Genomic DNA, 25,909 nt, shown 5'->3' with positions numbered 1-25,909 from the left:
ATGAAACTTTCACAGAATCTTTATTACATATTGCCATTGTGCACCTCCTATTTTACTTTTTGATCTGACATATATTTTGGATTTTCCAGAGCAAAATGGACACTGCCGTTTTATTCATATGGGAGGCGGGGGGTATCATTTAGTGAGCTCATTGCTCACAGTACCTCTAGTTTTTAAAGTATCCAAATATGAGACAGATGTGATGGGCTGACCACTCTGTGGTTCATGTATATGGTCGACAAATGAATTATCTTTGCTATTATCAACTTCCATTTTTATTCCCCCATTTTAATTGGAGACTCAGTTGCAAATAGTCTTTTGTCTCTCTGTCATTTAACCTGTTTTTGTAACAATATACATGTACCATTATCACCTGAATACCAGGTTTATATCTCCCAGTTGATTCTATATGCAAGAGTACATTGTATGTTCTTCATACAAGCAACTCAAAGAGACAGATGAGGACTTAGCTGCAGAACTGTACATGTAGCACTCTGCTTGATAAAGCTAAATGAAGATTGTGATTGATAATGAGAGTTTTTTCAAATATAGTAAAAGTCATGGCACCTGGGTGAGGTTTCAGGAGTTGGGGTGGGCTCTGTTATGTTAAAGAGGTTATGTACATTCCTTAATATTTGCCTCGTAGTTTGGTCACCTGAGTCACTCAGATGACCTATTCCTACCTTTCTTTCCTATGACATGAAATCAGCATCCTTCATCAAATATAAAGGTAAAATTTACTGTAATGGTTTCAGCCCTATCACACAGGCCAAGAGGGGTAAGGGACTGTGAAATAAACAAGTTTTGTACTCCACTCATTCAACCTACCCCAGTACTAATATATGCTACATGTATACCCGGTATGCTATTGAAGCTATATGCCAAAATTGGTTGAAATTCGTTCAATTCTTAAAGAGAACAAACTGGAAATGTTCAAAGTTTAGGATTGATGAATGACGCAAATTAAACATCACATGACAATGGATGAAAACAAATAATAACAGCCAACATGTCGAAAGTGACCTAAAAATTCAAAGGCTTCTACTAGCAATCTATTTCTTGTCATATGGTATTTTTCAAATTATAGAAAATGATTTTTTAAAACATTTATTTTTTAATTCTCATTGTTGACCAAATAAATCAACAGAATGTATGAAAAAAAATTCAATAAATACATACATTGTTTATTTCATATCTATGGCAAAATAAAATAAATATAGGATATGGTTCATGGTTGGATTATAATTTTTTATTCTATTTATTTTTTATCCTTTTATTTATGCCTCACAACCATGGATATAAAAACGATATCCTATGAGCTATACCTTCTGCATAAAGGAGTAAACATGTGACGAAGATATGACTAAAAAAAAAAATAAATAAAATATAAACCCAAAGATCTGAGAAATTGACTCAAAATAAGAAATGGAGGCATTCATATACAAAGTATTCAATAGAAACACTAAGATTTTGCTATGAAGTTCAGTTGTCTCTATAAAATTACAACCAAGGTGTATCACTTGGAGCTACATGTTTATATCTATCAAATTTATGCCATATAAATGGACGGATTAGGTTAATATTTAACAAACTATATAATATCACTGAAACTTAATTCAATACCATATAAAAATTTCCATCACAGGTAAAAAAATCTTAAACATTACAAATTGTAACCTCATAGTATAATGTATAAACATTATTATAAACAAGCACACTGAACCAAAATCAATGATAAAACCACAAACAATAAAGTAAACTTGACAAATAAAATTATCATTAGCTATTTAGCTCATATTGGTTTTCAACAGTGCGTAGAGAATTTCAAAGAATGGATGGAATCGCAGATAAAACTAAAAAAGGTGCTATAAAAATGAAGAGTGCCCCCTCTTTAAAATGTCAAAGGCTAATAATTCTCCCAATCACAAAAAAATCTCTTTGAAATTAAGTTTTGCATTATATTTTGGATTTTGAATATACTGAATGAATCTGTCAGTAGCAGTCTCTTGCTTAAATGAAAAAGCATGTCAAAACAGGGAGGGAATAGTCACATTGGCACTTAATATGAGCATTATACATGTAAATGAAGTATTCTTATGCTTAAAGAATACTTTCAATCCTAACACTGAGCTTACAAATGACTTTTAAAATTGAAATCTAACTAACACTGCTATAACTATCACTTTCATCCTCTTCCTCCTGACTCCCATTTACATAATCATTGCTGTCATCGGCATTATTATGAGGTACTTTGGTTCTATGATTTGGTATTTTAAGATGAACCTTACGACTACTTATTTCAGTATCAGAGTCACTAGTAACGGGCTGATGTTTATCTCCACGACGATGACCTCTTTGAACTTTACGACTATTTATCTCAGTTTCTGAGTCACTAGTTACAGGCTGATGTTTATTTCCATGACGATGATCTCTGTAAACCTTACGACTACTTAAATCAGTATCTGAGTCACTAGTAACCGGTTGATGCTTATCTCCATGACGAAGACCTCTGTGAACCTTACGACTACTTATCTCAGTTTCTGAGTCACTAGAAACGGGTTGATGCTTATCTCTACGACGATGACCTCTGTGACCCTTACGACTATTTATCTCAGTATCTGAGTCACTTGTAACAGGTTGATGCTTATCTCCATGACGATGACCTCTGTGAACCTTACAACTACTTATCTCACTTTCTGAGTCACTTTTAATGGGTCGCTGCTTGTCTCCATGATGATGACCTCTTTTACTCTTGATATAAGATTCTAAGCTTTCCAAAGACACCTCAATACCCTCATCAACACTTTCTACTTTTTGCTTCCTTGCTCTCTGAAAATTCAAAATACAATTTCATGAATGATACTCCTACATATACCTAGTAAATAAAAATTGATACAATTTATTCAATGATTAACCATTATATGCATGTAAAAATAAATTGATATTAAATTTTTCATAGATTTTGCAGTAAAAAAAAGCCTTTTAAGAGAATTTTCAGTAAAATGAAAAGGAAAGTTACTATATACTAAATTTCACTTAAGACGTTTTTTATTTTAAAATCTCACAATTAAAGAATTCTATTTTTCAAATAAATATGAAAAATCAAATAACCTGTAAAATAAATGTATATAATAAAAGTTTATGAACTATATGTAACAATGGCAGCCTATACCCATATCAAACAATCCCTAAAAAAGTTCCTGGAATTAAATAATCTTCACCTGATCACATTCGAAGGCAATATTTCTGACTTTACGCCATTATTACTTACAGCTCTATAAATGCATGCAAGATATGGTTTAAACAAACATGCAAGTTTTACAAACAGGAGGTAAATCTCATCAATAAATATTCAGAAAACAAAAAGTATGAAAAGTTTAAATTATTCAGAGAATTTTTGACATACTCTACAAAGTGCTCGCAGTAAGTCAACACAGCTGCATAATTTTGGACAAGACTGTAAGACACAAATAAGCTATGGAGTCAGTAAACAGTACTGCTGAAGAAAACCAATCAAAAATTACACATCTCTCCCGCAAAGTAACAACAACTTGTTCGAGTCAAAGGAATGGAAGGAATTTTAATTTGCAGATGCACAAAAACACTTTTAAAAACAAAGTTCAATGACATTGAACTCTGGAGTAGTGATTGAATGAAGATGTGTGTTTTTTTTTCCCGAAAACTTCTATTCAACAATTAAGTAAAGAAATTTATGCAACATGTTACCTTTTGGTCACACAAAGTATTCCAAAATTTCTTACAGCTGTAATGGCAACAACTTTCACCATGAATGTAGTCCTACAAATAATTGGCTTTTTTTTATAATTTGCTTTTATTTAATGGGCAAATCTTTTTCTTTTTGACAAAATCAAAAAAACCAAATTGATTTTTCAACATACCTCATAGCAGGAAAAGTTCATAAGAAAGTCCTCACAATTGAAAAAGCCCAAAATTCTCTATGTGGAAATAAATTAGAAATTCAAATTCCAATATTTTATGCAGAAAACTTTTGAGACATACAAGTGTATATTATTAGAATATCATTCAGCTTATTCCAATTTTGTAGATTCACACCCTCCCGTATTTTGTAATACATGTATAAGAGCTTTCGTACCTCACGACAGGAGTTCACAGCGCCCTCTGTTCCACAATGAATCTCGCAAGACTTGCTATAGTACAGCTACCAAAAGGAGGAGGAAAAAATGTGTTATCAGACTTAAGATTTATAAAATTTTATCCTTACGAACATGGGGGATAAAGTATAACACATCAAGAAAGGATTTCGGTCTAAGTATTGGTGACAAGGAGATTTACATCAACCCACTAATAAATTCAAAGATCTGAAATAATATAATAATAGTAATAATTTCCACAGTGAAATGCATAAAACCTGCTTTTTCTTGCATTTAAAACACTCCAAGAGCAATTGCCAAGAAACAAGTATTTCTTGTCTACATCACTGACAAAATAAAATATCAGGAAACAATAGCTAAAATTTGCAGTAATGATTTGATAGCTGATTTTCCCAAAGAATTTAAAAGAAGAAGACAAATCAAAAACCACACACTTTTGAAAGAACACCCCTCTTCACATATATAAAAAAGACTAAAATTAAGATATATCATGGAACATGTACCCATTCTCCAATATAAGTAAATCCTTATACTGTGGTATGTATGTGTACGGTATATTAAGCCATGAGTAAAAGTCCTTGGTATCAATATACATGTAGTAAAAAAAGTATATAGTAAAAAACTATAAACTGCATCTTATTTTCTAAAGTTTAACTAGATCTAAACAGAACGTAGGGACAATACCTTAAAGTCACATACATGTAATTTCTTTGGAAATAACCAGTTGACAAGTTGCCAGGAGAAGAGAAAGAAAATGACTTAATCATGCAGGATTAGAAAATTCCCACAACCATGCTCTCAAGGTAAAGGAATAATGAAAGAATACTTTCTCCAATACATGTAGCTATAGGTAAGAGTAAGGAATGCATGCACATTGCTTAAAAGGTTCTAAGAAAATATGGAGGAAAGTAGTTTTGATCCATCTAAATGCCTACAAGGTGGCCAAGCTAGATTATAATGGCATGAAACGATGAAGTAGGTATGGAAAATTATCATACATTTGTAGCTATGGAGACAGATCCATATGTGTTCCTCACATATTCATGCAGGGTACATGGACATCCCTCATGCATAGTCCAAACCAGATTAAGATTGCATTACCCAGTCTTTGGTTTCAGTTTTTCTGCATCATTGGATTTGATTGGTTTGTTTTTCCGAGTCACCTTCTTTGGGGTTTTTTGATTGGATTGAATGGTGCTTGATTCAACAGATGATGAATGTATTGGGGGTAACTGAACTAAAGGTCTAGGGATTTCTCCCAGTGAAAGTTCACTTGGTATTTTCGTTGATTCTGTTATTTGGTTAACTTTTTTCTTTCTTGGTTTCTTCTTAGGTCTGGTTTCTCTTTCTATATTTTCTTCCAAGTTTTGTATTTTGTCATCTATTACAGCAAGGTTCTTTTTCTTGTTGATTTTTCTCCCTTTCACCTGAACATTACTGAACTTTTCTCCACTTTCTAAATCTTTTGGTTCCAGAAAAACCTTAATTTCTCTCTTGCCCTGCAATGGCTTTGATTTGGAATTCTCAGTCCCCTGACTTTGTAAATACCCTTCTCTTTCCTCATAAGAATCATCAAAGGCCCTGTTAACTTGCACCTGAGTTCTAAAAACTTGAGATGAAGATGGAATAAAAAGTTTTTCTTGCCCTACACTGGGGGCTGGGGTAAGTGATGCGGTTTTGGGGGTACTGAGCTGAGGGGTGTTAGGTAGTGGTTTGGGGGTGAGCGGCTGGGTAAAGGAACCCATACTTGGTTGACGTATCTTTATTTCAATACAACAACAGCTGATGCCCTCACACTGCGGACAGGAGAAATCACAGTGGCAAGAATTGCAAGAACCTACGGAGCTCTGGAAAAAAAATTACAGTGGATAGGTAAGATAGCACTAATTTTCAACTGCACTTCTGTCAGTTCACCTTTAGATAATACATGATTCAATACCATAATCTGCTGCAAATTCTCTGAAACAGAATGTCTTTCATCTCAAGTATTAATAATTTTGGATAAATGCGTGCCTGAAAATTAACCCCACAAACATTTTTGTATGTCTTTGTCACACTCTGTATTCAATTACAGAAATAATATTAAGCATGGAAAGCAATTTCAGTAGATCAAGTGTTTTAAAGGGATTTTGTTTTTGGTTGTTTTTAAAAATAGACATCTGATAAATACTTAACAGACATTTGTTAAATACAAAATTTATAAAAATGGAGAAATGAAAAAGAGTGTATGCCAATGACATTTTAGTTGGCAGAGAGATTTGCTAAGTATATATAATTATATATCATTGATCTTTGGGACCTAACTAACCATGCTATTATAAGATAAGTATTTGCACAACAAACAACTATAACAACATTCATGTACTTGTCTAATCTAGCAAAGTGAGCTAAAAGAGAGAACTTATTAATTGACAAGAAAGTAGAGCATAGAATTAAGTTATCATTATTTTTACATCATAGAAAACTATGTTTCCATTCCACTCATTTTTTCACTCAAGATTTTAGTAACAAATTAAATCTAACATAATGTATTGCAAATATCTTGTCCCATTTTATTTCATCCTTTTTTAGGGAAAAAAAAAAACAACTTTGATAATTAAGAAAAATCATTTTGATAGTTTTGAAATATGCAAATTTTAATATGTGTATATGAATGTGAAATAAAATGTGCAAATTTATCACTGGACAAAATTTTTTCAGCACTGTGTCTATACATGTATGTGCCCCTTTTTCTTTAAAGAGGCAAAGTATTGGCCCTTTATTAATCAAGTTATGCCAAAAAGATGACTAGTACATAGTTGAAAAGTTTACAGGTTGAAGTTGACTACTAGTTGAGAAGGTGACTACTAGTTGAGAAGTTGACTAGTTGAGAGGATACATAACAGGTGTTAATGTGAGTATAAGGAGTGCCAAAAAAAGAAAGCAGATACAAGTGACAGGTTAGTTCTACACACCATACTTACTTTTTACACATATACAAACTAGGAGGTCAAAGGTCATGTTGGATTGTTTTGTGATTGGAGAGTACCACACTGATTGCACCACTGGTACAGCAAAAAACAAACAGTTTCATTTTGGTTTAGTTTTTACCGACACAGTTGAATAAACCGAGCAACAAACAACTGGTTTGCATAAAAACAACAATTATCTTTAAAAAAAAATGTATGTGCATCATTTTCAAAAGTTCAGCTAAATATCTCCTATAAAACATGCTTTAATCTAATACCACTCACTATAATAAACTTGTTAGTCATATTTTAATAAGTTCATAGTTCATCATGCATTCTTGCTTTGTCATTTTGTTTAGTGGCATAGAATCTGAACCCCTTCATTCCATATTCTCATAAATTTTCGTGCAACTTAATACAATCTCATTTCCCTTAAATTATTATTAAATTCATCATTTGTCATTGCTTATGTATTTACAGTGGGGATAGTTTAATACTTACATTTGTAAAGCAATTATTTTCTCCTAAACAGCACTGACAAAGCAAAATATCCAGGCAAGTAAGCTGTGGAAAAAAAAAAACAGGTTTAAGTAAACCTACATATTAAAGAACAGGAAATTGTACATGTATTGAATATTTGGATTTGTCATATTAAACCAGTGAATGAATTCTCTTGAAAATTACTCTCAAACTGCATTGACTGACCTTTTTATTAGGACAACAATTGTTAAGGCAGTTATTGACAGAAGGGGCACTACATCCACATGACTCAGAACAGCTGATACAGCAATCGGAACACTGTGGCGCCCCCTCCTTCCCACACATTCCACACTCCACATCTTGGCACTTTCCCTGTCTCTAAAGTTAAAAAAAAAAAAACATTGCAATATGTCAAAGGAATTATTTTTTGAGAGGATGTAAGTAATTACTGTTTTACGTTCGTTCACTTACCAAATAAAATTAATACTCACCACACACATGTATCTGATGAACACAATAATAAAGATTAAGGCTGTGTACCCAAACACCGCAAGGCAGATAACTCCTGCCAATGGCAGTTCAGAAGAGGAGGAGTTGCCCATTATTTAGACTACCTATAAATATAAACATAGAAAAGTGTGAAGTTATCTCAATTCTGATAACATACATGTAGGGCTGGATATCAGCTGGGAATTTTATATTGCAATGTACATACTGTATAGGGAATTAATTTCACGGGTTGTAATTTTCACGTTTTTCTCTTCTCTGACACTGTCGCGGTGTCTTGAATTCGCGGAATTGGTATATTATAAAAGTCTCCTCCCTTATCTATACCTATTGAAAACTTATTCACTGTTTCTTGAATTCATGGTTTCATCAACACCGTGAATATAGTGAATATTAACACCGCGAGTGAATTTCCCCCTATACAGTACTGATATATTTTTAAATGATAGTGAAATATACTGCAATATTTTTCAACAAAAGTAAAGATGATCTTTTCTTATTTCATAAATCTTTCATCACCAGCAGAATGTATATATGTAACTGAGATTAAATATGCTGTGATAAAAATGTATCCTCACAAGAATATTGATATTATTGTGCAGCCCTACGTACAGACGCCTGGCTGTATAGATGACTTTCACAATTACAAAAGTTATTCCCCTTTGCAGGGTCAATCCGGGGTCAACCGGCGTACGACACTGTTTTCCCTCTACAACCTTACCAACTTTAAGGGTCAGTATCTCAGAAATAAAATCTGTATGAAAATGTTTATTACATTTTACATGTTGCCCCATATTCTGGCAATACATTTACAGATCCAAATTGTCCGATAACGTTTGAAGATTAAAAATATTAATAGGTAACTTACAAAGGACAAAGTGGGAAAAATGAGCGTTACACCAACGACGGAGATAACTCTTAGGAATGTAAAATTCATCTATTCAATGAAAAAAATATTCCCATGAATTTTCTGTATGCTGGTGCATACACTCAAAAAAGTAAATACAATTTTTAACCTTATCATTGCCTAACTGGACTACTTATAGAAATTATACCCCCCAAACACAGCAGCATTAGAGGAGCATACAAAAAATTAAATATACAGGTCCAGCACAATCTCTTGATTAAGCTATACAGCTTTAAAAAGCTATATAGCTTTATTAAGCTATTCAAAAATAGATTGATAAAGCTATATGCAGTTTTTCACAAAAACGTTTTTTGCAAGAAGTAAAAAAAAAAAGTCGCATATATCTGACTATTCATATATATGTACTATGGATCATCAAAAATACAACCTAAATCATAGAACGTTTGAACATTGCTGCTGTTTAATACTTTTAAGCAAAATATGAATTCCCATTGTTTGAGTAACTGTGTGTGTGTGTTGAGGCGAGGGCAAGTACGATTGCTTCTCATTGTGCGGAACTGTTACCAATCAATTATCATGTTGGCCATAACTGACCTCCTTTATAATTTCATTCAAGAAATAACTGTGTGGTCACTCATCAATAGCCCCAAAACTTTGAGTACAAATTCTCTCAAGGAGACACAAGTTGGTGAGTGACTTTTACATGCATTCATTTGTATTCAGAAGAGTTCAAGCTTCCACTGCACCAAGGTGCAACTTTTTGCACGTTGAAAAAATAACACATTTGAGAAAAAGTCTAATAAAATAGCTTAATAAAGCTATTCTGAATAGCTTAATAAAGCTATATAGCCAAATCAAGCTATATAGCTTAATCAAGAGATTGTGCCGGACCTGATATATAAAGGGCATTACAAACATCGTTGTTTCTAACGTAATAACGAATATTGAGCCAATACCAAAATAGCAAAATAGGAAGATGATTGATTTCTTTCGCATTTTAGTAAAGGCAAAGAGAGAGAATGACAAAATACAACTTTCTGACCATAATAGCTCTAAATCAGCTGCTAAAAGTATCTCTACATCACATGTATTTTTCTGCATTGCTAAAATTGCCATGTTATGAATGACCAATAGATATTACTCTGTAAAATTGAGTGAAAATCATTATTACATTTTCAGAGAACACATTGCACTATGAAATTTCTTAAATCATGACAGTTCTCGTCGATAATCATCAAAAAATACCAAACGACTGCAAGACAGATCCTGCACACTGATCACGTGATATCAACACTACCAACATTTAGATTGTTGATGGGAATTCCTTGTTGATGTCGTAAAAGCAAATCCTAGTTAATGAAGTGTTTTAAGCTTGACATGTTTAATGTAACTACTGTGAGTAAATTCGTCCCATGAAATGTATGAATGATGAAATAAATATTTCAATATATAGAGTTGAGCATTATTATGATCATTTTATGTTTCTAAAATTAGTCTCGTTCAACCAGACGCTCGGCTGTCTCCGTGAACTCCGACCAGCATGGGTGGTCGGAGATTTACGGAGACAGCATTTTCATAAAATAAGCATTTTCATTCCCATTACAAACACTTCTGCAACACAGATGAACACTAGGCGGCGCTGTGAAAGCTTCCTTAGCATTCCTTCTTCAAAAGTGAAATCATCATGTTTAAAGTTAAAATTCTCGTCGTAGGACCCTGTATGGTAATTATATAAAACATATTTAAGAAAAACTACGTCGATTTATTTTTTCTTCATGTCAAAATAGCTCTAGCAGCATTCATAATAAACTGTTTATATTTTAACGGGAGAGGAGAAAATGCAGCGGACCAGACCGGGATTCGAACCCGGGCCCCCTGAAACTCCGGTCAGGTGCTCTACCAACCGAGCTATCTGGCCACCGGCGATCAAACCCGGATGACCGCCACATTCCTCCCTCCTTAAAGGTCTTTGGCCCTCCAAAGACCCAAACCCAGGCTCATCCCTGGCAGGCCTCTCACCTGTCAGTTCCAGGGCATGGCACGGCACCAAATGTAACGGGAGAGTAGAAAATGCAGTGGACCAGACTGGAATTCGAAACCGGGCCCCCTGAAACTCCGGTCAGGTGCTCTACCAACAGAGCTATCTGGCCACAGGCGATCGAACCCGGCTGACCGCCACAATTTTTTTAGTGTAACATTACTTACGATGCTTACATTTTGTACATGTAATACATTGTAATTTTTTTAAACATATATGAAACATTTACAAATATCAGTTAAAACTGTTAAGTTGATTTAGAGTCAGAATCTACAAAGAAAACATTTTATGATGACATTTAATGAATATGATTGACATATAAATATTAACATGTTTACAATGACTGGTTATATTGTAACTTTATATTGCCTGCATTTAAGATAGTAAAAGCTTACCTATCAGTTAGACGTAGGTGTTGAATATCCCTCTATTGAATAATAGCTGCAGAACTGTATGTCACTAGCCTGAAAAGATTTGGATGGAAGACCAGAGCTTCAGTGGCATAGAAAAAAAAAACTATATTTATTGGAGAACTACAATTCTGCAGCTTTTGAATGAACAGATGACCTATTAACTTCTGCATGTTAGATTTTTGAAAATATTTGTTTGTAATTTTTTTTGGAAGAGTTGAATTTTAACATGTTTAAGTGAAAATATATAGCAGTAAATTTATATCTGATTTGCACAGTTGTAGATTACAGTAATATTGTTATTAAAATCTAGTTTGATTTGAAGTTCCAGGTAACTAAGGAGGCCATACTGGTACCTAGCATAAATTTTCCTTGTGTAGCACTTGTAGTAGGTCAGCATATCTTTGAAGATTGTATGTCATTAGATAGAGGCTACTAGCCACTATGCTCTTAAATGCACAGTGATACACATGTGGCGGTCAGCCGGGTTCGATCGCTGGTGGCCAGATAGTTCTGTTGGTAGAGCACCTAACTGGAGTATCAGGGGGCCTGGGTTCGAATCCCAGTCTGGTCCACTGCATTTTCTCCTCTCCTGTTACATTTGGTGCCGTGCCATGCCCTGAAACTGACAGGTGAGAGGCCTGCCAGGGATGAGCCTGGGTTGGGGTCTTTGGAGGGCCAAAGACCTTTAAGGAGGGAGGACTGTGGCGGTCAGCCGGGTTTGATCGCCGGTTGCCAGATAGCTCAGTTGGTAGAGCACCTGACCGGAGTTTCAGGGGGCACAGGTTCGAATCCCGGTCTGGTCCACTGCATTTTCTCCTCTCCCGTACACACACTTTTAATACACAGATTAAATGCATTGAAAATTTCATTTGAAGAGGAAAAAATAATTTTTGACACTTATTTTGCAGGCAGGAAAGACAGCATTGTCCAATTTCCTAGCAGACGCCACAGAAGGAAGCAGTGGAGAGTACCATCCTACCCAGGGAGTAAGGTAAATTATAACAGTGACTATAATCTATCCACCATTATCTTTATTTCTAGTGGAATATGAATATTTAGAATTTTCTCCTTTTTTCCATTCCACATTTTTCCGATTTATTTATCCAAGAAAATTTATTCAAGAAAAATTGGAATAGAACATCTTTTAATTGTAGATTTGGATTACTGTTTCTTTGAAGAAATGTACTGATAAAAAGGAGAACTATGCAATTACACATATTTCACTTGTGCAGTATTTTTAAAATGCTCAAAAGCATGGCCTAGCTTTTTAAATCTAAAAGTTAATAGCCATTCTCTGTAACCACTTAAACTTCGTTGCATGGTCACCGATTTTGATGAAACTTCACCCATTCTTAGTACTTGACACCAGAAACATATATCAAACAAAATTTCGTTGTTATGTGTCTCGGTTGCCATGGTAACAGCCGAAAAAGTTTGAAAAAATGAGATTTTCAGCCCCTTTAAATCTTTACTGAGGCTTAATAAAAACTAGGAAAAGTCAACAAACCATTCTCACAAAAACATGAAACCTTGTTGCCACTTATACCGCAAAGAAACTGTTTAGAATATATCTCTAAGTAAGTGGTAACCAAGGGTACATTTGGAATACATTTAAAATGCTGAAATATGCTGAAAAACACTCCGTATTCACTAATTGTAGGTGTTACATGCTCAAACTCAATCAACGACTTAAGAAAAACAATGAAAATGTTTAACCTTAAGTATATGGGCATAAGCAATATTATTCTATAAATAACTTTTATGGTTGCCATGGTAACACAGTGTAACCAAGCAAAATCAGTAAGTAAGATTGGGTTAATGCTACTGTCTTGAGAAAAAACATGGAAATTCAAGACTGACAAACATGCATTCTTAGGACCTTACAACACTAAAACCATAAGAAAAATTGGGATTAATTGCTACTTTGCGGTGTTACCATGGAGACAACGTATAAGTGGTTAAAAGTGAATTATTTTTTGCTGCATTAAGAATTAACTTGCCATTTAATCAAGAAACATATTATATGACCCACCTTGAATAGTACTTATCTGGTAGAACTGAAGTTGAATATCATATATTGATAAAACTTGACGAAGAAAACAACACTGTTGCTATGGTTACCAAGAAGGGAAAATGTTCGATTTTGTGAACTTAATATCAATATTAAACCCTGTGTGCCACCTTCTTGCATCCAGTTAGAGAATGGATGATAGTCAAAATTAAAAGTCAGGTTAGCTGTTAATAAATATCAATCATAAAAGTTTTGGGAATCTACATTTGAGGGTACGTATCCAAGGAAACGAAATATTTTTCAGATTTTTAAGCATTTTTTTCCTGCTTATTTCCATAGCAACACTCTATTTAAAGAATCCAATCTGAATTTTTTTAAATGGGAAAATAAGGACCACACCAACATCTTTAAAAATTGATCATTAGTTATGAGGAAATGTGCTTTATTAAAAGATAGGATCAGATTTAAACATACAGAGTGTAAATTTGAAGGCTCTCTGTTGTATAAAAACCCTGGCAACCATTGCCAACCAAAATGAAATATCATAATGTGTTCTTGGTTTATGCTTCAAGGCTCTTTTCTCTATTATTTGGTCACATTTCATCCTATAATTGCTTTTTATTTTTACGTGTATGACTATATAAAATTCAATGAATATTTTTTTTTACTTTTGAATACTTTGTTACCATAGTAACGTATGTAATAGTTGATTTACCCAACCTGTTTATCATGCATTTGAGGCAACAGGCCTTCAACTTTTGGAAACAGTCATTGCCAATTGTTTGCCTTGCCGCAAATGTTAATTATGGGGCTCTAAGCATGGTAAAAATTGTCAATTTTCAAACTTTAAGACATGTTGCCATGGTAACTATAACACATAGCAACCAATTTTTGCCTGATTTCAGTTTAGGGTATCAATGACTTTTATCATAGAGAGTTTGGAGAAATTCTGAGACTATGCGTGCCACAGCTCCTATATAAAATTCCAAGTCATTACAGAGAATGGCTCTTAATACAACAAATGATATTCTATATTGTTTCATGCTTTTGCATAAAAATCCTATACTTGCTCTTGACCATTATTTATCACACCTATCATTTTTTTTTTTAATTGCACCTTTATAAACTGTTAGAAGCATATACATATGATACTATAACAATAATCCTACTTTGTAGAATTCTGGAGTTTGAATCCCAGACCAACAGCAGACAGGGAGTGGATGTGGAAATGTGGGACGTCAGTGGGGATCCAAAGTAAGGAAACCAGAGAATCTTACTAATCGACAAAGGACACAAAGAGACATAGAATTCAGTTATTAATTACAAATAAAACCAACACTTACAAATTTAAAAATAATTCCAAATAATTTAAGATCAAAGGAAATATAATACTTCAAATTTGGAGAAATTTCTATTGTTTTGGGGGATTTTTTTTTAATCAGTGTCGGAAATTTTAAATTTTTGAATGAAATTTAGAATAAGCAGTGTTTTACATTAAATAATCTTCTTGTTTTTTAGATTTGAATCTTGTTGGTCAGCTCTTGCTAAAGATACCAATGGAGTGATATTTGTATATAACCCTGACCAGCCCAATCATGATAAAGACTTAGAAAACTGGTAAATTTTTAATCCAAATACAAATTCCAAAATTGATCTATGAATTTGTGCAAGACAAATTTTGAAAACTGATTGAAAATAAAAATACTTTTGGATTTCAGGTATAACTATTTTGTTGAAAACCAAAATATTAAAGAAAGCGCCTGCATAATATTTGCACATCACAAACCAGGGGCAAATGAAAGGGAAAGATCTGTACTTTGTAAGTAAATACATGTATTCATCAATATCAGGGTATTTCTAAATCAGCATTTTCTATGGAATTGCAAGAATCTAGGAGTAATTAAGATTCAAACATCCAACTGTCATGGTAGAGTCAAATCCATGCAACGAAATATGTTTATTACAAATATTCATGAAATACATTTAATTTGATTAACTTTGCCTTTGAAATTATTGTAATTTAATGTGTACGTAAAATCAAATTTTTCATTTTAACTTAACATAAGAATAAGTTGTTTTTTTTTACCTAATTTAAAAATGTCTCTATTTTTGTGGTAGCTGACACATTTAAGAAGATTCATGTGATACAAACAAACATTGATGATGATGGTGAAACACTGAGAAATGAATTCATGAACTACTTAACACAGCTACTGGCAGCCATGACAGACAAGAGAGAGCAGGAGGAATTAAGCATCATGAATAACCGATGACAAAGTTAGACCGCTATGAAGACATTTTTGACAATTGATATTTTTTTTTCATGTCCATACTTTTAAAGTTATTTTATATATTTAAAAAATGTTTGAATTTCCATTTTTTCTACCAAAAATTGTTGTGATCAACTTTTTATGAAAGGTATAAAGCAACATCTGAGTGTAATTTTTTAAACTCTTAAAATGTATTAATATAAGCATCAAATAAAAAATCTGTATAATTAGATCAATTATAAAAAGAGAAACTATAACTAATATAAATGAAATGTTTCTTGTATTTGACATTTGTAAGTACATGTTGACACACTGAAAGGTGATATGAAATGATTATACATGTATGTACATTATAATGGAAGTATTATTTACTGGAAATTAAAATGATACACAAGATCACTTGCTTTTGTATATATTTATAAAGTGAATTTTGTTTTGAGCATATGAGGTGATGACGTATTTGAAAGCACATGATAAATAAGTGTTGAAGCCTTCCACTCTAAAATTATCATGCATTTCAAGTGGTGGATAGCAATGCAAAAATTTTGTTAATTTCTTGAAAATATTTTTTTTCGTAAGTTATTTTTGAAAAACTATTTGATTTTAATAAATTCTCTGCCATATACATGTAAATGTCACAAATAGTTCAGGTCCCAATAAGGTGGGACTAAGCTAAATAAGTAACATACAGATTGAATAGTTCCTCAGAGAAACCTCTTTACACCAACTCCTTTGGGGGAGGGGGGTCAAAAAATGTATCAAGGACTTCAAGGTACACTTATATTAAATACTGATTAAGATTATCAATTTCATTTTCAAGAAAAGCCACCAACATTATAGTACATCCAATGAATAAAATCTAAGAAGAAGTATTGATGAACAGAATATTTTTATTCACATAGTTCATCAAAACACAACTTTTTTGAAAAAATCTATTTAAATCCCTGGTAGCTGCAGAATTGTAGCTTTCTGGTTAAAACAAGCAAATTCAAAGAATTGTAGTCCCCTGCTTTCTGTGTCTTTATGGGTGAGATTCATTATATATGGTATATTGTGTCAAATATGATATCATATGTCATTCAGAAGTTATCACCTATTTGAAAGATGATTTTTTGAAAATAATGTCAATCATGAAGGTCAAGGTCAAGATCATAGCCTGCTTGGAAATATTCATGTCACAGGTAATGCACATGTCAAATATGAAAGCTCTATCTTTTTTTCAATCAGAAGTTATCAGGCAAAAATTAACATTTCTGAAAAGTAAGTCAAACTACAAGGTCACGAGATCAAAAGTCATTGTGTAATAAGAAAGGTCTTGTCAGAAGCAATACACCTTTAATATGAAAGCCCTATCTCTTCTCATTCAAATGTCATGACCAAGGTTAAAGTTTATGAGAAGTATATGCATAGGTCAAACGTCAAGGTCACGAGGTCAAAATTATAGTGTATTTGGAAAGATCTAATCACAGGTAATATACATATATAATATGAAAGCCCTATATCTTCTCATTCAAAAGTTATGGACAATTCTAAGTTATGTTTTATTTTTTTGATTTTTTAAAAAGTAGGTCAAAATTCAAGGTCAAGGGGTCAAAATCATACTATATTTAGAAAGGTCTTTTCACAGGCGATACACATGTTTAATATGAAATACCTTTCTCTTCTTATTCAAAAGTTATGACCAAGGTTCAAGTTTTTGTGACAGACGGACAGATATACAGACGGATAGACGAATGAAATTTTAATGTCCACTCGCTTTCCGTTTCGCGAAAGCGGGGGAACAAAAAAAAAACGTTTAGGGATAATGTCCAGTGCCTATATTACATGTCTCTCTTTACCAAACAAAATGCCCCCCCCCCTCCCCCAACCCCCAATTATCGCGGGTTCTGACGCCTATGTGCAGTAGATTACAAGTACTTCACTGCAATTTTCGAAATCGAATGCAAAATTTTTGTGTTATTCATAAATTTCCTCTGAGTCAATTTAACCATACTCGCATATATCTGACTAGCTAAATATGATAAAGATTTTTTACCAATACATACTCGGAAGTTTATTCACACATAATCTTCGTCTTTCTAGTATACTATATCCGAAACATGGTGATAGATTTTGATGTGTGTGTTTTCAATTTGTTTTCCTTTTTATCGAAAAAAAATCTTCTATGATATTATATTGTAACTTTAATTTTAAATTATTATCTATGCATTTATTTCTTTTAGCTATAATTTAAATGATTAATCCATTAATTAATGCATTCCTTGTTATTATTCATTTATTTTATATTGGTTTGATCATTCGTTTATTTTAACTTAGTGTGTAACAGTCACTCAATTTGAATATCCTTTCTTGGGTTGGGTGTAATTTTTTTAAGACACCCTTACTAGGAATATAAAATTGCATTTCGATATAAGCCCCTGAAAGATTTTTGGCTTTCAAGAACAGCAGGACCCATTATGGAGTGGTCCTTTTTTCCCCAGAAATACGCATAATAATATCCACTACTTTAAAAAGAAGATGTGTTTGTGAAAAACCGACACCCCGTCAGGCTACTAACCCCAAAGATTACAGTTTCTCAAACGCAAGTTAAACTCCAGGGTCAAGAGCTCAAAAATATAAGATTATTGCTACCCAAAAATGTCTACATGTGAACAAGATGTGTTTGTGAAACACTGAGCCCTCGTATGGCAACATAGAGAAGATTAAGGACATATGATACAAACAAAAAACAGATGCCTGGATTGGTATATATTTTTGGACCTAATTTCATTGCAAATGATGCAAATAGCAATTTCTAGAATATAAAGAAATTGTAAACCTTCTGTGACGTTCAAAATTCTACCCTTCTGAAACAATCCTTATTATTCTGTACAAATATTTTACACTTTAAATTCCATTTTCGTCCAACTTTGAATAAAAAATTAATATATTGGTACCCGAAGTAGGGTATTCTCACAATTATGAATATGAAAGTAGGTCAAGGTTAAAATTTTTCATTAGTACGGAAATTTCCAAGGTCAAAATGTCAAGATAATTGGTATCCAATGAAAGGTCTTGCTACACAGAATACATATTTGAAGTATGGAAGTTCTAGCCCTAATCCTTCAAAAGATATGAACAAGGTTAAAAATTTTAAAAAGTAGGTCAAACTCCAAGGTCAAAGTCAAAATTCTGGATATCAAATGAAAGATCTTGTCACAAGGATTAAATATGAAAAGTATGAAAGCACTAGCCCTAACCCTTCAAAAGTTATGGTCAAGGTTTGTTTTTTAAAAGTAAGTCAAACTCCAAGGTCACTGTCAAAGGGTCAACGTTCTTGGTATCCGAGGATTACAAATGTGAAGTATGAGAGCACTAGCCCTTGGCGTTCAAAAGTTATGCCCAATGTTAAAGTTTTTTACATAGTAACAAAGCCCTAGCTCTAACAGTTCAAAAGTTATAACCAATATAAAAAAAATTTAAAAAGTAGGTCAACCTCCAAGGTCAAACTCAAAGGGTAAAAGTTTTTGATATCAAATGAAAGGTCTTGCCACAAGGATTAAATATATTAAGTAGCCTTAACCCTTTAAAAGTTATGGTCAAGGTTTGCTTTTTGAAAGAAGGTCAAACTCCAAGGTCAAAGGGTCAAAGTTCTTGGTATTCATGAAGGATCTTCTCACAAGAATTACATATGTGAAGTATGACAGCACTAGCCCTTACCTTTCAAAAGTTATTGCTAAGGTTAGAAGTTTTTTCATAAGTACAGAAATCTCCACGGTCAAGGTCAAAAGATCAAAGTGTAAGTCTCCAATGAAAGGTCTTCCCACAAAGAATATATGTATATGAAGGTCAAAAGGTCAAATTTGGTTGTACCAATCAAAGGTCTTGACACAAGAAATACACATGTGAAATATGAAAGTCATAGCTCCACTTAATCAAAAGCTATGGACATGGTTAAAGTTTTTGCCAAAGTCAAGAGTCAAAAGGTCAAATTTGGTTGTACCCCCCCCCCCCCCCCCCCCCCCCCGAAACTTCGTTTACGGGGGCATGAAAAGCATAACACTAATTTCAAACTTTTGATTAAGGTTAAAGTTTTTCAAACACATTTAGTAGGTAAAACACCAAGGTCAAGGATAAAGAGTCAAATGTTGATATGAGTATTTTACCCTATCTTTGGACTTTCAAACAGGCAGAGAGAATACAGTAGATTCTCATTGGTTACGAAATTAATAACATAGGAACTTAAAATTGTTGTTGATAACGATCAGACGACTTATGCCCCACCCCTGTGCCGTGAGAGAACTTTTAATTGGCTATTTATTACACCAGTTGACATTCGTATCATATGTATATTTCAACATTTTGATTAAGGTGTAAATTTTCGAACACATTAGGTAACGTAAAACACCAAGGTCCACATAAAGTGTAATTCTTCTATCTATAGGAATTTCTTGTGACAACAAAAATCATCTATGAGATATTAAAGTCCTAGCAAAAGTTATTACCTAGGTAAACAGTTTTGTAAGAGTGGATCAAACTCTGATGTCCAAAGGAGGGTCTTGTACAAGAAATACACGTCTAATGAGAAAGCCCTGGCACTAACCATTCAAAAGATATGGTCAAGTTTAACGTTTTTCAAAGTAAATCAAATTTCAAGGTCAAGGTCAACGAATTAAGATTCTTAGTTCCCTAAAGCTAGGGAATATTTTGTCACGAGAAATAAACACAGAGAGTATGAGAGCCCTTGCAACAATCGTTCAAAAATTGTTGCCAAGTTTAAAATTTGTTAATTTGAAGACGCGAGTCTAACTGTAGGGTCAAGATCAAGAGATCAGATATATTACTCAAAGAAAGCTTTTGTCACAAGGAATGTACATCTGAAATATTAACACCATGAAGTATATGTGCAAGGTTGAAGCTCAGTCGCCTGAAGTGTGGATCGATAGCCCTGCTTTTTTTTTAACAAACAAGATGTATTTGTGATACACTGATGCCCTCATGTTGCGACATAGCGAAGTTTGAATTTTCTCAAATGCAAATCAAACATGTTGATAGCCAAATTAAGGCTTTCTCACAAGAAATACTAATGCAAAATATAAAACCCTAGTACCCGCTGTTCAAAGATAATGGCCAAGGTTTACGTTTTATAAAGGTAGGTCAAACTCCGAGGTCAAGTTCAAAGGGCTAAGGTTGTTGGTATCAATGAAAGGTCTTGTAACAAAGAATAAATATGTGAAGTATGAAAGTCCTTGCTCTTACCGTTCAAAAGTTATTGCCAATATTAAACTTTTTTTACAAGTAGGTCAAACTCCAAGGTCAAACGATCAAAGTTGTTGGTACCCTATGAAAGGTCTTGTAACAAAGAATAAATATGTGACGTATGAAAGCCCTAGCTCTTACCGTTCAAAAGTTATGGCCAAGGTTAAAGTTTGGAATTTTGGTGTAAAAGTGTGTCAAACTCCAAGGTAAAGAGGTCAAAGGAAGGTCTTGTCACAAGGAATATAAATGTAAAATATGAAAGCCATAGTCCGACCCAGTCAAAAGTTATTGGCAAGGTTAAAGTTTTTGCAGACAGACAGACAGACAGACAGGACAAAAACAAACTATGCCTTGGATCTATCGATTGGGGAGCATAAAAACCCTATGGTTGTGTTTGTAAAATCTGACCAGCTATGTTCAGCCAACCAAATCATAGACATTTAAACCATAAATGTTTCGTACAAATGACTCCCATCTCCTTTTGGTCAGACCTTAGAAGTTGTAGTTGGTACAAAATTGCATCATGATGATGAAACCATGCAAGAACTGGAGCACCATTTTGATCTGATGACAAAAATATAATTATATTTACGCAATTAATTACGCTTAGTATTTCAACATTGACAATTCAAAAATTGTAAATTAGGCCTTTCTCTTCTCTTAATCTTTACGTGCACGTATGTACCATTTAAATGAATTTTCTTGTTTAGCTTGGCTTTTCTTTGGTTCAAAATCCTTTTTGCTTAGAACTACTATTTTTCTTGATTTATATTTTCCCTGATTTGAAGGTTGAGACTATCAAATAATGATTAACAACATAGTGGAAAATATTTGAGTAGTATATTTAACTGGGCTACAGCCTCACTGAATGCTCCTTGCTTCAAATTCAATTTCTTCGTTAAATTTTGAAATGATTCAAATCAAATTGCGTTTAAAAAAATTTAATAGAAAAGTGTACTAGAAGCTAATAACATTTTTAAAAGAGAGAGGGAGAGAGAGAAAGAGGGTTACAGAAATATACATATACAAATAAATAAAATTTCTAAGTAGAATTTGTAAATTAAGCTATAAATTTATAGTTTTTGGACACTGTCATTTCGTTGAACAGATTGTTGATCAAGCTAAATGTATGAAAAGGGATGTAAAATCTATATCGTAAAAAGATGCAGTAGATACAGGGGGAGTGGGAGAAAGAGAGGGGAAGATCTAGAGATAGAGAGGGATAAAAATGTCCTTCTATGATAAAACACTCCTGAGTAAAGTGTTTGTCTTCTATCGCTAAAAGGGGTCTTTCCAATAAAAGATTTTATTTCCTTGCCAGTGATATTGGCGTTTATAATAATGTTTGAATTATTAGAAAGTCAAATAAGAAGTACTGTAAAATCACATATTTTTGTGGGGTCAAATTTTTTAGGTTTGAGGGGGAAAATGGTTTGGAGGGATTTTATTTCGTGGTTAGAAAATGCTTAGTAGTAATGCATATGAAAGTTTACATTTCGTGGGTGTCATAAATGCGTTGGTATCTTCATGCATCGAAAACATCGTTAATTAAACCCCCAGGGAAATGAGTAATTTCACAGTTATTATGTTTAATTGTCGTGTACTTATTATTTGAATGTCTGAAACAGTTAAAGACAGTATCATAAAACTGAAACTCATATGTCTTCGTTTGTTATACTAAAGATCAGAAAATTGGATGTTCAAACATTTTTAGGTTTCTTAAACTTGTATTATATATAATGTATAATTGCATTTGCATATTTTAAAATTTCTCTTTGAACTGTGTTCTTTTTGTTACTATTTAAAAAATGGTTCAATGAAAATTACGTTATAACAAATGTACAAGTTTAAGTTAGATTTCAATTTAAAAGGGGAACTGATGAATATTTTATTCTTGCCTACGTATATGCATTTATCATTTCGCTATCAGGAAGTAAAATTTACAGCATTGTTTTGCTTAATATATTATAAATTAAGGCTTAATGTTATTTATAACTATGCGAGTTTTGATCTCAAGAATCCTGCTAACAGCATAAAACACAAATCTGTCAATTCCAGAAGTGGAATCAAATACCTAAAAAGAGTAAGAATCCCTTGTTTAATTTTCCTGTTAGAACAAGATGTGTTTGTCAAACACTGATACCCCCCGTATGGCAACATAATGAAGATTAAACTTTTCTTAAATGCAAATTTAAAAAGGTACACAAAGTAGTAGGCCAAGGTTAAAGTTTTTTTCATAAGTACGGAAATCTCCAAGGTCAAGGTAATTGGTATCCAATGAAAAATGAAAAATCTTGCCACAAAGAATATACATGTATATGTGAAGTATGAAAAACCTTAGCCCTAACCGTTTAAAGGTTATGGCCAAGTTAAACATTTTAAAAAGTAGGCCTAACTCCAAGGTCAAGCTCAAATTTCTTGATATCAAATGAAAGGCCCTGTCACAATGATTGAATATGTAAAGTACAAAAGCACTAGTCCTAACCCCTTAAAAGTTACGGCCAAGATTTGCTTTTTAAATGTAGGTCAAACTCCAAGGTCAAAGGGTCAAAGTTCTTGGTATCCAATGAAAAGTCTTTTCACTAGATTTACACATGTGAAGTATGAAATCACTAGCCCTTACCGTTCAAAAGTTATGGCCAAGGTCAAAGTTTTTTTCATAAGTACAGAAATCTCCAAGATCAAAAGGTAAACGTTGTTGATATCCAATAAAAGGTCTTCTCACAAGAAATACATAAATGAAGTATAAAAGTCCTGGTATCTACTGTTGAAATGATATGGCCAAAGTAAAAGTTTGGAATTTTTGTGTTCAAGTGCGTCAAACTCCAGGGTCAAGGTCTAAAAGTTCAAATTTGGTGGTACCCGAAGAAAGGTCTTGTCACAAGGAATACACATGTGCAATATGAAAGTCTTAGCTCCACTAGATCAAAAGTTATGGGCAAGGTTAAAGTTTCTGGGGACAAACAGACGGACAGACACGACAAAAACTATATACCCCTGACACTTTGTTTACAGGGGCATAGAAATTCCCAAGATTTGCTGGAAAATATTATTACTTCCATTTGATTTAAAAAAAATATGTCATTGATGGGAAATTATAACGATATTTTACTAGTATTTACAAGTCTTGAATTTTAAAATTTTTCTTTAATATAGCAGCAATAACCAAAATTGCCATTTAATTTTGTATGGCTACAGCTAGTATGTAACCATAACAACCATGAAAATTATTTCATGTTTATCACTTACCGGGGGTATACTTTGGAGTATATTCGACGTTTTCAACATTTTTAACTTTTTAATTTTGTATTCCATATGTACTGGTCCATGATTACGGTATCATACTCAGAGAGATATTTATGCCCCCGTAAATGAAGTTTCGGGGGTATAGTTTTTGTCATGTTCGTCCGTCTGTCTGTCTGTTTGTCCGCAAAAACTCTAACCTTGTCCTTGTGACAAGACCTTTCTTTTGGTACCACCAAATTTGACCTTTTGACCATGACCTTGGAGTTCGACCCACTTTTACACAAAAATTCCAAACTTTTACTTTGGCAATATCTTGTGAACAGTAGAGACTTTTATACTTCATATATATATTCTTTGTGGAAAGACCTTTCATTGAGTACAAACAACTTTGATCTTTACCTTGAAGATTTCCATGGTTATCACCTTGGCCATAACTTTTGAACGGTAAGGGATAAGGCCATCATACTTTACATATGTAATCCGTCTGAGAAGACGCTTCATTGGATACCAAGAACTTTGACCCTTTGACCTTGGAGTTTGACCTACATTTAAAATACATCATTGACCATAATTTTTGAAGGGTTAGAACCAGGACTTTCATACTTCAAATATTTAATCCTTGTGACAAGACCTTTCATTTGATATCAAATATTGTGATAACGCGAAACTTTTGCTGTTTAACCAAGACATTTGCATAAGTCTTTCTTCCGATTTTGTGATCTAGTTTATTCATTACAAAGAAAGGCGAAAGGCCATTTTGATCTTGGACCACCACAAGCTACAATTTAAAGTTTTCTTGCTATATATTACGGTCACATTTTGTCTTTCTCAACGCTGTTCAAACCATTCAAAGTTTATCAAAAGTTAAAATAAAGATTTCAGAAATTGAAAAAAAAATAAGGTAAATTTGTCAATTGTGCCTACCACATGGGTGAAAATTGGATGGCAAATTTTCATTTGTCTCCGTTCGATTCACTGTAGAAATACGACATCGTATTTTGAGGTTGCGCCGCGTTGTCATTCCATTGCTTACGAAAACATTGAAAATTAATTCAAAGTGTAAAAACTCTTTGCTGTATTCCTTAATAGTTTTGATTTATGGCGCTAGTCCACGAACTTTTCAATGACCCATCGGATATATAAATATTGAAGAAAAATTAAGAAAAATAGACCTCTCCTCCTCGATCAATTTGTAATCAACAACATCCCTTATGTTTATATTTATTACGTAAAAAGCATAATATGGCACCTTTTAAGTTATGTTCTACAATGTATACTAGTAATTTTCAGTTAGAAATGATGGATTGCTTAATTTAATAGTGGTACAGTTGTAGTGAGTGTTGCTGATAAAAACAGCTTGAGAAAGTGTCAAGTGGAGATTTTCCTTCAATAAAATAACCAGTCTAAAGATTTATTTGAATTTAACAACTGAAAAACATGTGCAAGAAAGTAAAATTAGTTTTATAAATTGGTGGGGTTTTGAAATAAAAAAAAATGTGATGACTAATCTACTAGTATCCTTTCTCCGGGACACCTTCTGAGGAAATGATAATTTATTCATAAATTCATGAAAGTTCGCGTCAGTGTTCATGTTCTTATCTCTCAGAGAAGAGGTGAGTATCGCGTTTATTCTCGAAAGTTGTACGCGTTATATATCGCGAAAGTTTCGCGTTATAACACGAAAATTTAATTTTTTTAACCTACGAAAATGAGCCCAATGGGCTTTCGTAAATCCAAACTCATAAACCTTTATCTAA

General features: G+C 33.2%; 2 protein-coding genes across 8 annotated transcripts; one reads left to right on the top strand and one right to left on the bottom strand.

The window, feature by feature from the left end:
* Positions 1-1,632: 1,632 nt before the first annotated feature.
* Positions 1,633-10,637, bottom strand: LOC134252380 (sarcoplasmic reticulum histidine-rich calcium-binding protein-like). 7 transcript variants are annotated; one of them, XM_062734846.1, is made up of 10 exons: positions 10,108-10,424; positions 8,647-8,822; positions 8,053-8,175; positions 7,787-7,939; positions 7,583-7,645; positions 4,115-4,180; positions 3,900-3,956; positions 3,727-3,798; positions 3,407-3,457; positions 1,633-2,829 (listed from the first exon to the last, which is right to left on the bottom strand). In XM_062734846.1, the coding sequence occupies exons 3-10, from the start codon at positions 8,161-8,163 to the stop codon at positions 2,158-2,160; spliced, it is 1,245 nt and encodes a 414-aa protein (XP_062590830.1). In that variant the 5' UTR covers positions 8,164-8,175; positions 8,647-8,822; positions 10,108-10,424; the 3' UTR covers positions 1,633-2,157. The 7 variants fall into 7 exon arrangements, with proteins under 7 accessions (XP_062590830.1, XP_062590831.1, XP_062590829.1 ...); XM_062734847.1 differs by lacking the exons at positions 8,647-8,822; positions 10,108-10,424 and adding an exon at positions 10,540-10,637; XM_062734845.1 differs by lacking the exon at positions 8,647-8,822 and having other exon boundaries at positions 1,634-2,829.
* LOC134252381 (intraflagellar transport protein 22 homolog) lies at positions 10,547-16,067 on the top strand. Its single transcript, XM_062734853.1, has 6 exons — positions 10,547-10,659; positions 12,296-12,378; positions 14,575-14,652; positions 14,917-15,015; positions 15,117-15,217; positions 15,517-16,067. Exons 1-6 carry the CDS (start codon positions 10,621-10,623, stop codon positions 15,669-15,671), a joined length of 555 nt encoding a protein of 184 aa, XP_062590837.1. The 5' UTR covers positions 10,547-10,620; the 3' UTR covers positions 15,672-16,067.
* Positions 16,068-25,909: the final 9,842 nt, after the last annotated feature.

Source organism: Saccostrea cucullata, unplaced genomic scaffold, assembly GCF_032062105.1.
Source record: "Saccostrea cucullata isolate Sc308-1 unplaced genomic scaffold, CSIRO_AGI_Scuc_v1 ctg69, whole genome shotgun sequence".
In the NCBI taxonomy this organism is placed as follows: Eukaryota; Metazoa; Mollusca; class Bivalvia; order Ostreida; family Ostreidae; genus Saccostrea; species Saccostrea cuccullata.
The sequence above is the reverse complement of the archived record's forward strand: the minus strand, read 5'-3'. Positions and strand labels throughout refer to the sequence as shown.